Genomic DNA, 16,126 nt, shown 5'->3' with positions numbered 1-16,126 from the left:
CAACATGAATTTGACCCAACTCTGGGAGGCAGTGGAAGACAGGAGAGCCTGGCTTGCTCTGGTCCATGGGGTCATGAAGAATCAGACATGACTTAATGAGTAAACAACAACAACAAAATTCTATGAATATCAGAATTGATACATGCCAGGCAAGAGTAACCATATTCTGGGGACTGCTGTTTGGAAGTACGATGTTCTGTTTTATTCTGCTGTTTGTTATTATGAAAAGAATATGTTTTTTTAAAAAAAGATTCACAGCTTATTGTAATACCTAAATCCAGATGGATGTTCTTAAACTATAGTTTATTCAAGTAACCTTACTTCAGGCTTTATGATGCTAGCTTATTTCAACAAATTATTGTCAAAATGAACAACTTAAAGTTTGATATCACATGAATCACATTTTATACTGTATTAATGAATTGGGTCTGTAGGGATAGGATAAAGAAATATATGATAGTATGATTCATCACCTTATACCCTGCTTGATGAAATAATGAATTTGACTTTATAGTGTAAATAGATTTAATGTATGTCAGTATAAAATAGTCTTGAAAATAAGCCTATTTCTCCTCTGTATATGCTGAATTTATCAAAAGCATATGCTAAATTATTTCTTAATAATGTTTTTGCATCTCTGGCTGAAATCCTGTCACTTTAACTTGTACTGAGTAAGGCTGATAACATTATCAGCTGTAGAAATTTTTCAGAAATAAAAAAATTTCAGATCCCCCTGGAGATCCTTAAGTGCCCTTGGGATCCCTTTCATTTTGATGAAGCCAGTGGAGACTGTGGGACATGGATTGGGGGAGAGTCTTTAATTTCCAAAAATTATCAGTGCCAGTAAAAATCACCCTAGTGGTAGTAACTTTAGGTAATTAAAGCCTTCCTTCCGTCCTTTGACCCCCATTGGCTTCCCCACAAGGAAGGGGATCCCAAGGGAGCCCCAGGACCTTCAGAGGAGGGAATCGGGAAATTTTTATATCCAAAAATTGCTGCAGCTGATTATGTCATCAGCTTTACATGGTGTAAGCTAAAGCAACAAGATTCCAGCCTCTGCATGACAATGTCTAGCCCTATGTGACCAATGTTAAATGAAAACTGCTAGAAAGTAAACAAGATGCATCTGGAGTACAGAACACAGTGGGTAACCAGATGCTTTGGAAATTTCTGTAACTGTTACCAATTATTCAGTGTTTAATTCTAGTTAATAAATGGATTCATTTTAACCCAGGAAACATCAGCCTCAGCCAGGAATCTTCTGTTCTACAGCTGCATCTGATACACAGGCCTTTAAAAGAGGCTGCAATGTATGTGGCGCAGTGTTCATATTTTTGGCATAGTTAGTTATGGCCTGGTTTTCTTCCAGGAAACAGACTTCCACACACATCGAGTAGTTGGCCATCATGCGGAAGCTTGTTTCCTCCAACAAATTACTTTTTCTCGATTTGAAAAATACCATTTTCTGGTGGTAGTGCAAAATAAAGAGTGTTCTGTCCTTTGCTATATGGAGAACCATTCTCAAGATGCTTAATGTGACCCAGCGTGGCATGATGTGTGATGAATTGGTAACCTCAGACAGTCTCAGTGTAGACACGGCAATATGTTTGTATGCAGAAATAAGCTCCAAAAACATCAAAAACTCTCTATATATCAACTCTCTATATATCAAATCAACTACAGAGCCTTCAAGAAATAGGGTTGAAATACAGCTATAAGGGAATAAGATTCATGGCTCTGTAGTTGATTTGCTCCTTCATAGTAAAATAGTACAGTACACTTACTATCTATTTTCATTGGGCCACTGGTGTCCAAAAATTTGTCAACCATTACCTTTCTAGAACAATTTTTTTTTCTAATGTCCTTGCAGCCAGAAACATCCTCTGTATAAGAAAGCCAAGTGAAATGAAATAATTCTGTATTTGCTTATGTAAAAGTAAAGCCAGTTGAATTTAAAATGTTTTGGAGCTATTTGCTCAAAAGAGGAATCTATTGGACAAATACAGTTTCACAGCCACTCTGTATATCAGTAATTAACCAACTCACAAAAACGGGAAAATGTAAGTGGTCCAGAAAAGTAGTGATGCAACTGTAATGCTAATCATGGAAAAAAGGGTGGGGGAGCAGCATAAACATCTGTTGGAAAAATTGTATGCTTTCCTATGTGTGTTTTAGATTATTTTGTTTAGGATTTTCTACTACTCTTGTATACCTGGTTCTGGAATCTATAGACATATGAAGAAGTTTTGTTTTGTTTTTGTCTTCTAATTAGTATGGATTTTTCCCCCTTTTCTTCCTTTTCTAGGGACAGTATAGACCTTCTGAATTGCTGTGCCCAGAAACCTATGTCTGGGTACCAATTGAGCAGTGCCTGCCTTCTCTTGAACGTTCAAAATATTGTCGCTTCAATCAAGACGTAAAAGCAGGTGGGCATGAAACTTTCATTTTTTGGTTCACTGCCACTTTAGAAAACTTTCTCACTATCAGGATCACATTTAGTTTGTCAGTGTTTATTATAGGAAGTATGGGTCAAGTTGATTTTGCTATAAATCAGGGTTGGACAACTTTAAAAAGGTACTTATTGTAGATTTTTTAATAATAAAAAACTGTGGCCCTAGTCTTGAACCACAGCTCCCATCTGCCCTACTCATTCATGCTACGTATAAATGGACTGACAATGTGGACATCCATGGAGTCCAAAGTATACTTTCTTTTTTTAAGTAATTCTACACACTCAGTGCTCCAGTCCATATATGCACCTGACCATTGCTGAAACAGTGCAGTGGTGGTGTAATAATGATGGTCCACACATACAAGCAGTGACAAAGACTGAGTGAAAGAGGGACTTCAGCAATTTCAACAAATAGGACATTCCTATGAAGGGTGATGGCACATACTGGATGTTCTGTGTGGAGATAGAAGGGGCATATGCCACTTAACCATTGTTTTATTAATTAACTATTTATGGGAAATCTGTGAACCAGGACACAATTTAATGGTCTTACACAGTACCAATCTTAATAAATGTTATTGGGCCTGTGGAGGTCATATATTTGCCTGAATAAATATTTCTAAAATTTTGAGAATCTTCTAGACGCCAAGCAACACATAAAATCTTGATTTTCTCTGTGTTGTACCGTTTTCTAGAATGATTTTGGTTTAAAACCAAATAGTTCTTAATCTAAACACAAAGATGTTTTTTGGAATGAAGAGCAGTTGTCCAGAGTCAGTCATAGAGTAGCACGGTGTGTTGTTGGGATTTATTTTGTTCCAGCTAATATATACAATCTGAATCTATTGTCAACAATGGCACTATAGAATTAGAGAACAGTGGATAGGAGGGATCACAGACTGAAAGACAAAACACTTGGGTTCAGGACAAGTAGGTTGTCATTTCTCCTCTGCCTTAGAGTTGTGCTGCCTTTTATAAATTGCCTGCAGAAGACTGGTGGTAAAAGTAAACTAGTACCCAACATGGCAGCATAATGATTTTTTGAAGAAACTCAACACAAGCCTGAAGAATATAAACCTCTGTGTCCATCATTTGGAAATGATAAACTATAAAAATCGGCATCTCTGTCCATACTAAATATATCAGCTCAGACACAATCTGAATTCAGACTTGTGTCCTGTGGTTTAAGGAAATTAAAACATAGCTACCTGCTGAACAGCAGAAGGCATGCTGTGAGCTACAGTCATTTGAGGCTTGTGTAGCTGCTAGCTTCAAGGAAGCAGTACTCCATTCCAGGGCCAGTTTCCTGCAGAACACCTTCTTACAGTTGTCAGTAAAATAAGTCTGTTAATTAAAATACAGTGAGCATAAACATTGGGTTAGACAGACAATGGTATGTTCTGTTTCTTATGGAATGGCTTTTCCTAACAAGGCCTGTAGGTATCATACTGTAATCATTCATAACATAGCACTAGGGACTTGCCAGTTCATAAAGTATTAGGCAGAGCTGTTGAGAACCTGAGAGAGTAGTTTATATTTTAGGATAGTTTATATTTTTCTCTCTCTAGCTGCAAACTACCCCAGAAGTCTGCAACCTCTCTTGAATTTTTCACGGCAAGATAATTGTCTCAAAAATAATTCCCCCACCCCACTGGCTGAGGCAGCAGAGACAGAAGAACAATTTATTCTGTTGGCTATATTTGGCTATCTTGTGAAGAGTTGTTTGACTGTTTTTAATCTTTTGTCATCCAGAGTGATAGTTTAAATATTTTTAAAGGCCTCCCTATAGGTTATTATTTCAGAACGGTGTGCTGAGATAGGAGTGTATGGATTTCATTATAAGTTGATTATCCTTTTGTATACAGTAAAATATTTAAATTACACAGCTAACTTTACAGTCCGAAAATTTAAATAATTCCTTTATGAAGCCAGCTAAAGAATGTAAGAAACAAAGTTACTAACAAAGGAAGGGATGCAGTTCTTCAGAAATGTCTGTATTTCTGACAGCATTCTGGCATGGAAAGTACAGAAGGTAATAATGAATCTGTTTCTGATTCAAGACTTCCTATAAGCTCTATCCTGACATACCTGAAACAATGGGGGGGGGGGTGTTTCCTAAATGTGTGGTTAAGATGGGGGGGCATGCACACAAACTATACATCCCCACCAAGAAGTCAGTACAAAACATATTCAAGTTATTTGAGTTGTAGACCTAGCACATAGTGATATTTGATAAATTGAAGATTGTATAGCTGTGCTAAAAGTTTTAAAGGTATTATCTTAATGCCACACTTCTCAAGTGGTAAAACACATCAGTGAGATACAGTTAATAAACTGATTTGTGGCTTCAGTTATAACTCATGGGATTTTTTTGGGTCCAGATTTCTAAATGTGTCATGGTTTTTGAAGTGAATAATTAACATGCCAGAATCAAAACAGGATACATGCCAGAATACCTTGCTGAAGTCAGGAGCTACATTTGCATTTTTTAAAAATTGCACTAAATTGTAACAGAAATAATTTAACAACACTTGATGCTTAGTGGAACATTTGTCCATTAACACAAAAGGAGGGAGGGGGGGAGGGAGGGAAGGAAGGACAGACATATTTGCATTTATTCCAAGTTTCCTTGAGTAGGTACAGAAGGCAAAAGTTAGTGAAACCTTGGAAGGTTAGTTACCTTCCAAGCACAAACACTGTGGCTGAAATTGAGAAGTTCTTGCCCTACATGATACCAAGAAGGAAATTGCATTGATTATTCCCAGCAACTTTTTCAGCTTTTTACATTTTGGAACTTGCATCTGTTTTTAATTAAGTTTATAAACACTTGAAGGCAATTGAAGTTCATAATCCGGCATGATCCTTGGTCATAAAATATGTTTAAACAGCAGAGATAGTGCTAATGAGCTATATCCAAACTAATTTGTCAATTCCACTTCTAGTATGCAAAGGAAATGATAATAGGTAGGCAACTTTCGAATCACTGACCTTGTTAAATAATTCTAGCTATGCTGTGATTTAGCAGTGAGAAAAGAATATCATTATTGAATCACTGTTTATTTTCCAAGCACAAAAATGTTAATGCTTACTAATAATTGGTCATATTCCAAATAAATAGCATGGGAGATTGTAAATGTGTTGGTCATAACTTCATAAGCTTTCAAATTCCAGCCAACGTCTCTTCCTGGATCTATCTTGGAGGAAAAAAGAATCACATGGAAACCAGCATTACTGTAATGTGTTCAACATGTATGCTTTCACAAGAATCACTCCAGAAGCATTTGCTGAGAAGCAAACTATGTGGAAAGGTCTAAAGATCACTTTAAAATCACAGGGTATTCCACTGGGTTGAAGGATGATTGACCGACTGATTTCATTCTAATGCTTTTAATAAGCTTTCACAGATATAACTCAAAAGCATTTATGTTCTTGTGACGTATGTTGTGTTTTGGGGCAGGAGAGGAGTCAGCAGGTTATTTGCTTCCCTGTGATTTTCTACTTTTATCTCATTGTTCAGTTGATGCAAATCCAGCAGTCTGCTGCTATGGAGTCACAATCGGCTATGTAATAATCTTTTTGAGGTGGACATGTGTACCCAAGGAAACTGCACATATGATCAGAAACACACACACCAGACTCAGTATTGGTTTAGTAGTTATAATGTGCAGCATTTCCGAAAGAAAGCTATCACTGGTGATGATGAAACCTTGTTTTGCATACTGCTGTTTACCTACAGGGTTAATAAACACTAGCCCTAGCTGTCTCTCTTGAAAATGTGATACCTTGCATTGGTCACACCCACACACACACACAATGTATAAACTTTGAATGAGCATTTCTAGAATTGTGAATATCTAATTTTTGTTTCTTTTCCTGCTTGCCTGGTTTCTGTATCACAGTGATTTTATTTGTGAATATATATTTTATTGTCCGTTTTAATAACATGCTTTTTATCTGATTCTCCTCTCTTTTTGTCTTATTGAGCTTCCATTTTATATTTAATCTTTCTTTGACAAAGATGTTTTGCAGTGCATAAAGAACCTTGTGCTCATGAAGTGATAAAAACTGATAATAGTTCTTATGACAGACCATGGAACACCACAGGCCACAGCATAATTGAATCCAGTGGCTTCAACAAAGTGTCAGAATCCTCTTTAAACATTTTGTTGTGGAGTGGCAAAAGTAAATGGGTCTTCAAGGCCATGAAGTTGGGCACAAATTGATCTCTGTAACTGAATGGAAGGCAAGATGGTGAAAGTGAGCAATGGCAAGACTAAAATTTAACACATATTTTAATAGCAGTGTAACACATGGGCTACATTTGTGTCAACTGCTGTACCAGGGCAGTGACTCATAGGAAACAAACACAAGTTTGATTGAATCAGCATGTGCTGGAACAACTTGATTGTTGGCTTTCTTAGCAGGCTAGTTCTGCTGTTGGCAGATGGGCATCCATCAGCACTTTTGTGTCGTGGCCATGGCACATAGCTCTTCCATTTATAAAAGCAATTATATTGTGCTTTCTAATGAGGAAGGACCGAGCAAAGGCTTTGTAGTAGGTCAACATCATAGCAATACTGGAGAGTGACACTCTGGATTGCAAGCATTGCTTGAGGAGCAGCATGAGCTAGTGTCTGCTAATTAATATGCTTTTTTTTTCCACAAGGGAGAAATAATACTGTTCTTTATGTTGGTTTTGGGATAACAGTAACACTAACCCAACCAAATATGCAGCATAGATGGCTTCTTAGGCTGTCAGAATCCATGAAGTCCAAGCTGAAGAGAATGTGCTAGGAGGTATGTAATCTCACCCTGGCCCCCGATCCTTACATCAGCATGGTTGATGGGGGTTGGGGGTAAATGTCCTACCTAGCAAAACTTACATTAGGTTGTGAGGGACAACCAGTCCTGTTCAGCTTCTAATGCCTAGGTTTAATCAGGAGTGGCAGTGTAGAGACAAGGGAGATTGACTGAACTAAGATTGCTGTAAGGAATATTAAATAGATACAGAACCTTAAAAGCACAACCTATTTAAAGTCAATTCACTACAAGCTTGCAGAGAGGCCCCTGGTGTGTTTGATAGAGACTAGGAACATTATGAAACTTACCAGACCAAAAAAGCAAAACAAAACAGGCAAAAACATGATACAGGCTGGGATACAGATAACGGACAAAATCATATTTATACATGGTGGCCATGTCATGTAGTCTCACTCTTATGTCTGAGGAAGTGAACTTGATCCACGAAAACTTGCATTAAAGTACAACACAAAGGTGCCACAATTTTTTGTGGGTTTTTTGCCCTGATGTGCTTATACTGTACATATTTAAAAACTACAATTGTGAACCTTCTTTGTGTCTTTTTAAAAGATATTTGGAAATTTCCAAAATATATTTAGAAATCTGCTAAAGGAGAAATGTACCAAATATTAAGTCTGTTGCATTTCAGTTGTGTGCTAAGGGAAAATGATAATGTTGCTTCACAAGTATTTGTGCGCCACATCTAGTGAAGTAAGTTCAGAAGATACAGACTACTGTTGCTTTTCCTACTCTCATATTTTATATGGATCCTAGAAAGGGTTTTCCCCCCTTACAAAAGGAAAAAGGTTACATATTTTGCAGAACAGACCTTTCCTAGTTGTGAGAGGAGAAAGACACTATATTTGTCACTCAGGAATAGTAATTGACATGTTAGCAACTGCAGAGGCAACAGGCCATCTCTACAAAACTCTGCATTTATACCAAGCTATTCTCTACATCATTTGTAAGGTCCTTTTCAAAATGGTCACTGACCTTTGAGCCTCTTATTAGCAGCAGATGGCTGGTCATTAGGTCATAGTAGGCATCATAGAAGCAGAAGTCTTTCAAACCTGGTGAGCTATTTAAATATAGGAAGTGAAAAACATTGCCTCGGTTGTAAAGGTTATAGCTAAAATGTGAAATGTGAAATAAAAGTACATTTATGGTTTATGTTATGATGTGGTGCATATTTGGTGCTTTAAGAAGATCAGTAGCTGCAAATTTGTAAAATTGAAACTGACAGATCCAGAGGGGGTGTTTCTGACTAGAAATGTCAGTTCCATTTCTGTTACAGCCCATAGTTATAGCTTGCTTATTGCCACAGTAGCTCCTTATTTAAACAGCAAAAACCATTTGGGTTCTGTCTTAGTAAATCAAAGTAAAGCCATCTTACCTAACAGTTAAGATGTATAAAATGAACACTTTTCCTTTTTACTGGCTTTTGGCACTAGAACAATGACTAGTTTGAAGCTGACCAAATTACTTATGCTATTGTGGTGACAGAGGTTCTTACTTGCTCTTTATGAAAATGTAAAGATGCATCTGAAATCACTTTAGTGTTGACTTAAAACTACACCAAAAAAGCCTTTCTTGACAGATAATATAAATCATACTGTGGTAAGTAGTTTTTAATAGCTTGAGGTTTTTTATCACATAACTTATGCCTAAATTTACATTTTTTCAGAATGCTAGCATAAAAATCTTGAGCTAGAAATCTACCTCTTAAAAGTGATGCAGTTGATTTATTACTCACGTTCTCAAAAACTATATCACTTCTTATTCAAGGAATTCATTACAGTAACACCTCTTATACCACTTTTGGAGCAGGGGCATTATTAGTGGTGCTCAGCAACATGAAACGAATATTCACTCCTGTACACCACTTGTGATGGGTTCATGACATCTGTAGATTGAATTTTAGTACAACACTATGTTAACATGGTTCCTTTTAAGAATCCTTAAGAATCCGTAACAACTTCTCACTGCCTCTATACAAATTAAACTATTCTTTTCATTTAACACTCCTTGCAATGCCTTTGGTTGCTTGGCATAGACACAGAACCAAGTGATAAGATTTCAATTCAAAATTCATTAAATAAATTTATTTAAATTAAATAAGTACATTATAAACTCTTATTATTTAACAATAAAAACAATTTTATTAACTTTTATAAATATTCTTCAAATGACATTAGGTGTACTAATCTCATTACAACTGCTATTAAAAATATGTGTGAAGCTAGAGTTTCATTCCCGGGACAATTCTCTAGTTAATTTCCATCCTTGTTAACTCACAAACCAAACAATAAGGACTTGCTGTGCAGTCTCAACACTGGGTGCGCAAAATTGTATTCTAGAATCTTACAGCAACCTTCTTCCTGCAGAAAACCTTCATTCTTTTCTGGCAGTTCCTTCCTATGATAAGAACTACAAAGTGCAGCATAAGCTTCTGCTATTACCATAGCCTGCCCTCGGCATTCTCTTCCACCTTTTCCTCTGCAGATGTTCTTCAGTTTTGTCTGAAGGGATGTCAGCTTCCCAAGTGGACCTTTTTTTCCTCAGTGCTGCTATTGCCGCAGTTGCTTTCTTTTCTGAGTTCTTCGGCTCTTTTCAGACTTCACTGCTAGGGCTCTTTTTAGCTCTTGAACTCTCCCCCCCCCCACACACACACACTCAAAAACTGCAATCTACCTTAGCTGGTGGTCTCTTTATGTTCTTTCCAATCAGGCCCTCATCCAAATTGCTGACCAGTTACATGTAAGGTGGCCGACATTCTGTCACACCACCTTACCTGAGCACCACATGTTGGGAAAACCACCAATTTTGGACTCGTCCTTTTAATATAAATACTTGAAACCTGCCTTCTTAACAGCTGGTAGTCAGTTACAGTTTAACAGTCAGCCAGCATATACAGGTAAACAACATATGTATATCTCCACTGAACTCAGTAATAGATACATTTTTTTCCAACTGGCTGGTTCTTTTAAAACACAATCACCAGAGAACATAAACATACTGATTTCAGACATTACTCTACATAACTCTTTCTTCATAGCTGTACAGATCTGTAAAATGATTCCAAAATCTGTTAACACCCCTGAGCATTGAGTTGGCCTGAAACCCCTGAGATCTACTGCCCAAGTTGACAAAATCTGTGGCTTAGCTCGCCAGATAAAAATCTTAATGAACAGACTATAGCAAAGAATGTTCAAATTCCTTAGAGTTTTTCCCCTGTCTCTGATGTGAAAATAATATGCAATAGCTTCATATTTAGTCAATAGTATAAAATTGTGGTCAAGGATAGAGAACTTCCAAAGAAGTAATGATATCACTCTGTTTCAACATGTTGCAAAAGAGAAAAACAAAAACAAACAAAAATAAAGCAAAAGACTGTAACACTTTAGAGACACAGCTATGCTACATTATTTTGCCTTTTTTAACTTCTTCTTCTTTTTTTTTTTTTTGGGTTTTGTTTTGTTTTGCACCAGTGATAATTTCAACAAAATAGATGTACAGCATCATCTGGTACATGGAATAAAGCCTGATTCCAGGAGCAGTATAAGGCAGAAAGAAATGTTCCTCATGTATCAGGTTTCAGTGTTCAATAAAAGTGAATGAGATTGAAGAGTAACGAGCAGTTCTGAAACAAGGTCTCTATGTGGATATTTGTTTAAAGATGCAAGTGGGTGCCAGAACTGTTCAGGTTGCAACCAATATTTTGCCTAAAGGTGTTGTAAATATAAGTCTTCCGCTTGCTTTTAAAACTCAAGCTCAGTTTAGGGTTCAGCTCCCATCCTGGAGCTGAACTTGAAAATATTATCCTTTGTAAAGTTTCCTTAAAGAAGGAGAATAGTACCAATGACTTGGTATATCTGGTAACAGAAAAAATAAAACCTTCCTAGAACACTGGAGAAAACTTGGCTACACTTCAAAAGGTCAGTGGATTTCAGAAAGCTGTGAACAAGCTGAACCAGCATTTGAGTTTTTGTAACATGTAAAGCTCTTTTGATTGCTAGCAGGGAAGTAAGTTAAGGCATGGTTGTTGTAGGTTTTTCGGGTTGTCTGGCCATGTTCATGAGGTTTTTCTTCCTAATGTTTTGCCAGTCTCTGTGGCCAGCATCTTCAGAAGACAGGAGTCAGAACTCTTTTCTCTGGTGCAGTTTGTGGGATAGTTGAGTTTGTGGGATAGCTGTGGGATCAGCTTTTTGTCCTTTTCAGGAGATTGGCTGATTAGGGTGATCAGCGTGTTTTTGTTGTGGGTGTCTTATTATAAGGGGGAGAGATGATCTGTCACTGTGATTGATGGGTGTTGTTAGCTGGCCATTTGTGTGCAATGATAACTGGTCCTTGTGGCTGTGTAGAGTTTGTTGACCATTTGCAGGCTGTGTTTTTCAGTGCTGGGAGCCAATCTTTGTTGAGTTTTAGACTTTTTTCTTTTTTGTTGAAGCTCTGCTGGTGTTTGTGGATTTCAGTGGCTTTCCTGAGCAGTCTAACATGATGATTGCTGGTGCTGTCCACTACTTCTGTGTTTTGAAATAGAATTTCATGCCCAGCTTGTTTCAGGGCATGTCCAGCTACTGCCGATTTTTCCAGTTGTTTTAGTCTGCTGTGTCTCTCATGTTCTTTGATTCTGGTTTGGATGCTGCATTTTTTGTTTCCAGTATATACCTTGCCACAACTGCAAGTTATCTGGTATATTCCTGCAGTGGTGAAATGGTCCCTTTTGTCCTTTGCTGACCATAACATTCATACTTAATATGAATAGATTGGATGATTATATATTCTGTGTTCTCCTATCCTCAAAACCCTTTGCTCCTACCCTTCCACTTCCTTTCACCTTTTGTATTCCCTACCCTATCCCTAGTAGTTTAAAAATTAAAAAAAAAATAAAAAAAGGGAAAAGGGCCCTGTTGTCTTCTGGAAAGATCTGCTGGATGAATGTCAGAGTGCCATTTATCAGTACCTTGGTGAATAGGGATACTACATCGAAGCTAATAAGTCCATCCCTGGGGTTGAGTTTTAGGGTGCTGATCTTGTTTATGAAATCTTCTGAGTCTTTGATGTAGGATGAGGTTTGTCCAATGTGGGTCTGTAGGAGGGTGGGAAGGTATTTTGCTAATTCATATGTTGGGGAGCCGATGGCACTTACAATGGACCTGAGTGGGATTGAGTCTTTGTGGATTTGGAGGAGTCCATATAGTCTTGGTGGGAGAGCTTCTGTCTTGCAGATTCATTGAAGGATTTTGGGGTACAGGGAAGAACTCCTGATCAACATGTTTGTTTGTTTTGTGATTTTGTTGGTTGGGTCCCATCTCAGTTTTCTATAGGTGGCGGGATCCAGAAGTTACCTGACTTTGACCTTGTAGTCTTCTCTTTGCATGATTACTGTGGTGTTGCCTTTTTCTGCTAGCAGAATGATGATGTCAGGATCTGAGTTTAGGGACTTCATAGCATTTCTCTCCTTTCTTGTTATGTTGCTGTTTGGGTTTTTTGCTTTTAGTAGGATCTTTGTCACTTAACCTTCTTATTTTTTCTGCCCGTCGCCAATGTTTCTTTCATGAGCAAAGTGGTCGAGAGGGTGGTGGCTGATCAGCTTCAGGCTCACTTGGATGAAACAGATGCCCTGGATCCATTTCAGTTGGGCTTCAGGCCGCGCCACGGTACAGAGACGGCATTGGTCGCCCTGTATGATGACCTGTTGAGGGAGGCTGACAGGGGTAAAATGTCTCTGTTGGTCCTCCTCGACATCTCAGCGACCTTTGATACCGTCGACCACGGTATCCTCCTGGGGAGGCTCTCCAAGTTGGGAATTGGTGGCTAGGCACTCGCATGGCTCCGTTCCTTCTTGGGGGACCGTCCCCAGAGAGTGAGGCTTGGGGAGAGTGTTTCGGCCCCGTGAAGTCTCAATTGTGAGGTTCCACAGGGGTCGATTATCTCCCCAATGCTGTTTAACATCTATATGAGGCCGCTGGGAGGGGTCATCAGGGGGTGTGGGGCTTCATGTCATCAATATGCTGATGACACCCAGCTCTACATCTCCTTTTCACCAACTGCAGGTGATGCCGTCTTGTCCCTACAGTGCTGCCTGGGGGCCGTACTGAAATGGATGCAGGAAAATGGGCTGAGGCTGAATCTAGACAAGGCGGAGGTTCTGAAGGTGGGTGGCCCCGTGGTTGGCAGCTTGGGTGACTCTCTCATGTTTGGGGGGGTGACCCTGGCTGCGAAGAGTGGGGTCCGCAGCCTGGACGTACATATGGACCCGACACTCACCATGGAAACGCAGGTGGCATCAGTAGTCCGCACCGCCTCCTTCCACCTCTGGCGGATCGCCCGGCTGCGGTCCTATCTCGACACGGGGGCCCTCACTACCTTGGTGCATGCACTCGTAATCTCAAGATTAGACCACTGTAACACGCTTTACGTGGGGCTGCCTTTGAGGCTGATGTGGAAACTTCAGGTGGTGCAGAATGCAGCGGCCAGAATCCTCACTGGAATGAGAAAATACCAATGTATTTCTCCAATTCTGGCTGCATTGCATTGGTGGCCCATTCTTTTCCGCGTTGACTTCAAAGTCTTAATGCTTACTTACAAGGCCCTAAACGGTTTAGGACCTCGATATTTGGCAGAACACCTGCTCCCACCAAGGTATACCCAGATCACCCACGCGAGTCAGGAGGACGCTGAGAGAGGCCCGGAAGGAAAGGACACGAAACTGGGCCTTCTCGGCTGTGGCTCCTCGCCTCTGGAACAACCTCCCTTCAGAGATTCATGCAGCCCCTATGCTGGGAATCCTTAAAACCCAATTAAAAACATGGTTGTACATCCAGGCCTTCCCTCCAGTCAATACCTGATTTCTTTTCTATTCCTTCTTATTTTATTCTCACTCTATTTTATTATAACTGTATCAAATGATTATGTAATGTTCTTGTGTTTTATTGTTTTATCCTATACTAGAAGCTGCCTAGAGTGGTCGAGTAGACCAGATAGGCGGGGTATAAATCAAATAAAATAAAATAAAATAAATAAATAAATAAATAAATAAATAAATAAATAAATAAATAAATAAATAAAACCAGATTATCAAAAATATTGCTTCTCCAGTTCATATCCCTATCCTCCCCTCTCTCCTTGAAATGACCAAAGAATGGTGGCTCAAACCATCTTCTCTGCTCCCAACATCCAGGCAAGTAGAAAACCTCTATAAAATACATGATAAACCACCTTTTCTCTCAAACACCTGCAGCCAAATTCAGTCATCACTGAGACATCACAAACCAGATCCAAGGGCCACCACAACATAACCCCAAACAACAGGGAGAAAAGAAAATGGACGTGGTTGGGAGAAGGAGCTAATCTACTCCCTTAGGAATCAGCATTGGTAATTATCAAGCAGCCATGGGAGTATATCAGATAGATATCTGGGACAAAATCTAGTCTCTTTTAATAGCCTATCTGAAGATAATGGTATTGGCCTTCACTTTTCAACAAGAGGTCATGGTATTAGCAACTCAAGAGATGCACGCTATTTGCCATGCCATGGACTGCACTGCTAAAAATATTGCTGCCTGCAGTGGCACTCAGGGGTCATATTAGAGGATTCTCAATCATGTATGCCTGTTGATGGAAAAGGCCTCTTTAATGAGAAGAACAATGATATAATAGACCATATTTACAAAAAATGAAATGTAGTGAAGTGCATGGGTTTCTCATCTCACCCCCCCACTAAAGATCCTATCGCTCTCCCTGGAGAACCCCTTATCTGCAATCTTCAACTAGGTAGACCTCCAACTGACAGAGAGCTTCACCTACTATCTCCTCTCAGTGCTTCAGACAACCTATGAAGATATTGAAATACTGATCTACTAATGTCACAACACAGTTTGGGGGGAAAAATCCAAGCAGCAGCTTTGACTGAGATCTGCAGCCCATTACTCTCCTAGCACCATATATCAGACCTACAGTAGAGCACTGTTACCAATAGCAATTAAGTCTTGACCATAGTCCAACAGGGCTATGCTACAGAGTTTACATCTCTCCCTCCAACAGGCTACTTCAGAACTACAGCAGCATGTCAGGTTCTGCAGGAAGAAATGACTATACTTATCTGGAAGGATGCCATGCAAACAGTCCCTCTTGAAACTGGGACAGTAGCTTCTATTCCCATTATTTTGCTGTCTCAAAGAAGGATGGCTGCCTGAGATCTACTGTAGGCCTTAGGAATGTAAATTCATACATAGGTACCAAGAAATTCAAGATGATGACATGCTACATATGTTAATATACCAAGTTTATGAATAGTCCTGAGTATACATATTTAAAAATATTATTTTCTTTGTTATAATTCTACATTAGCACAGCCATCTAATTGCTGAAAACAAGAGGCCTGTCTAATCAGCAGTATGATTGCTACTAATCATGTTGTCATTTTAAAAGCCCGTTAATAATGTAATGTTCACCTTTTTCATTTTCACTTGGTCCCCTTCCCTCTACCATGTATTCTGTGCCTATAAACCTGTGGTCTGATGTGCTTCATGGGCCTGAAGAAATGGATTGTAATCCACAAACAAACTTGAAACAAATCTGTTAGTGTTTAACATGCCACAACTCTTTTGTTATCCTCCCTGTAAATGAGAGACAGTCTGGTGTAATGGATAGAGTGCTGGACTATGGTGCAGGAGACTCGGGTTCAAATCCCCACTTGGCAATGAAAGCTCACGGGGATGTGGCAATGGTTAACGAGTCTTGAACATCCCCCATGCCTTGAAAATCCAATTAAGTTCACCATAAATGGAAAACAACTTGACATCACAGAACAATAACATATGACAAATATACTATAATGTGTTTTGGGGAAATATGACTGTGAATGTATCT

The 16,126-nt window shown here is 39.0% G+C and overlaps 1 protein-coding gene across 6 annotated transcripts in view; it reads left to right on the top strand.

Annotated features, from left to right (window-relative positions):
- Positions 1–16,126, top strand: part of ATE1 (arginyltransferase 1) — an 89,693-nt gene that overhangs the window by 72,684 nt on the left and 883 nt on the right. For all 6 annotated transcript variants that reach the window (XM_020786476.3, XM_020786481.3, XM_020786480.3 and 3 more), the window contains one exon: positions 2,306–2,426. In XM_020786476.3, coding sequence (XP_020642135.3) covers positions 2,306–2,426 — 121 coding nt within the window. The remainder of the gene's footprint in view (positions 1–2,305; positions 2,427–16,126) is intronic.

Source organism: Pogona vitticeps, chromosome 3 (genome assembly GCF_051106095.1).
Source record: "Pogona vitticeps strain Pit_001003342236 chromosome 3, PviZW2.1, whole genome shotgun sequence".
Classification (NCBI taxonomy): domain Eukaryota; kingdom Metazoa; phylum Chordata; class Lepidosauria; order Squamata; family Agamidae; genus Pogona; species Pogona vitticeps.
This window is presented reverse-complemented; position numbering and strand designations above follow the sequence as displayed.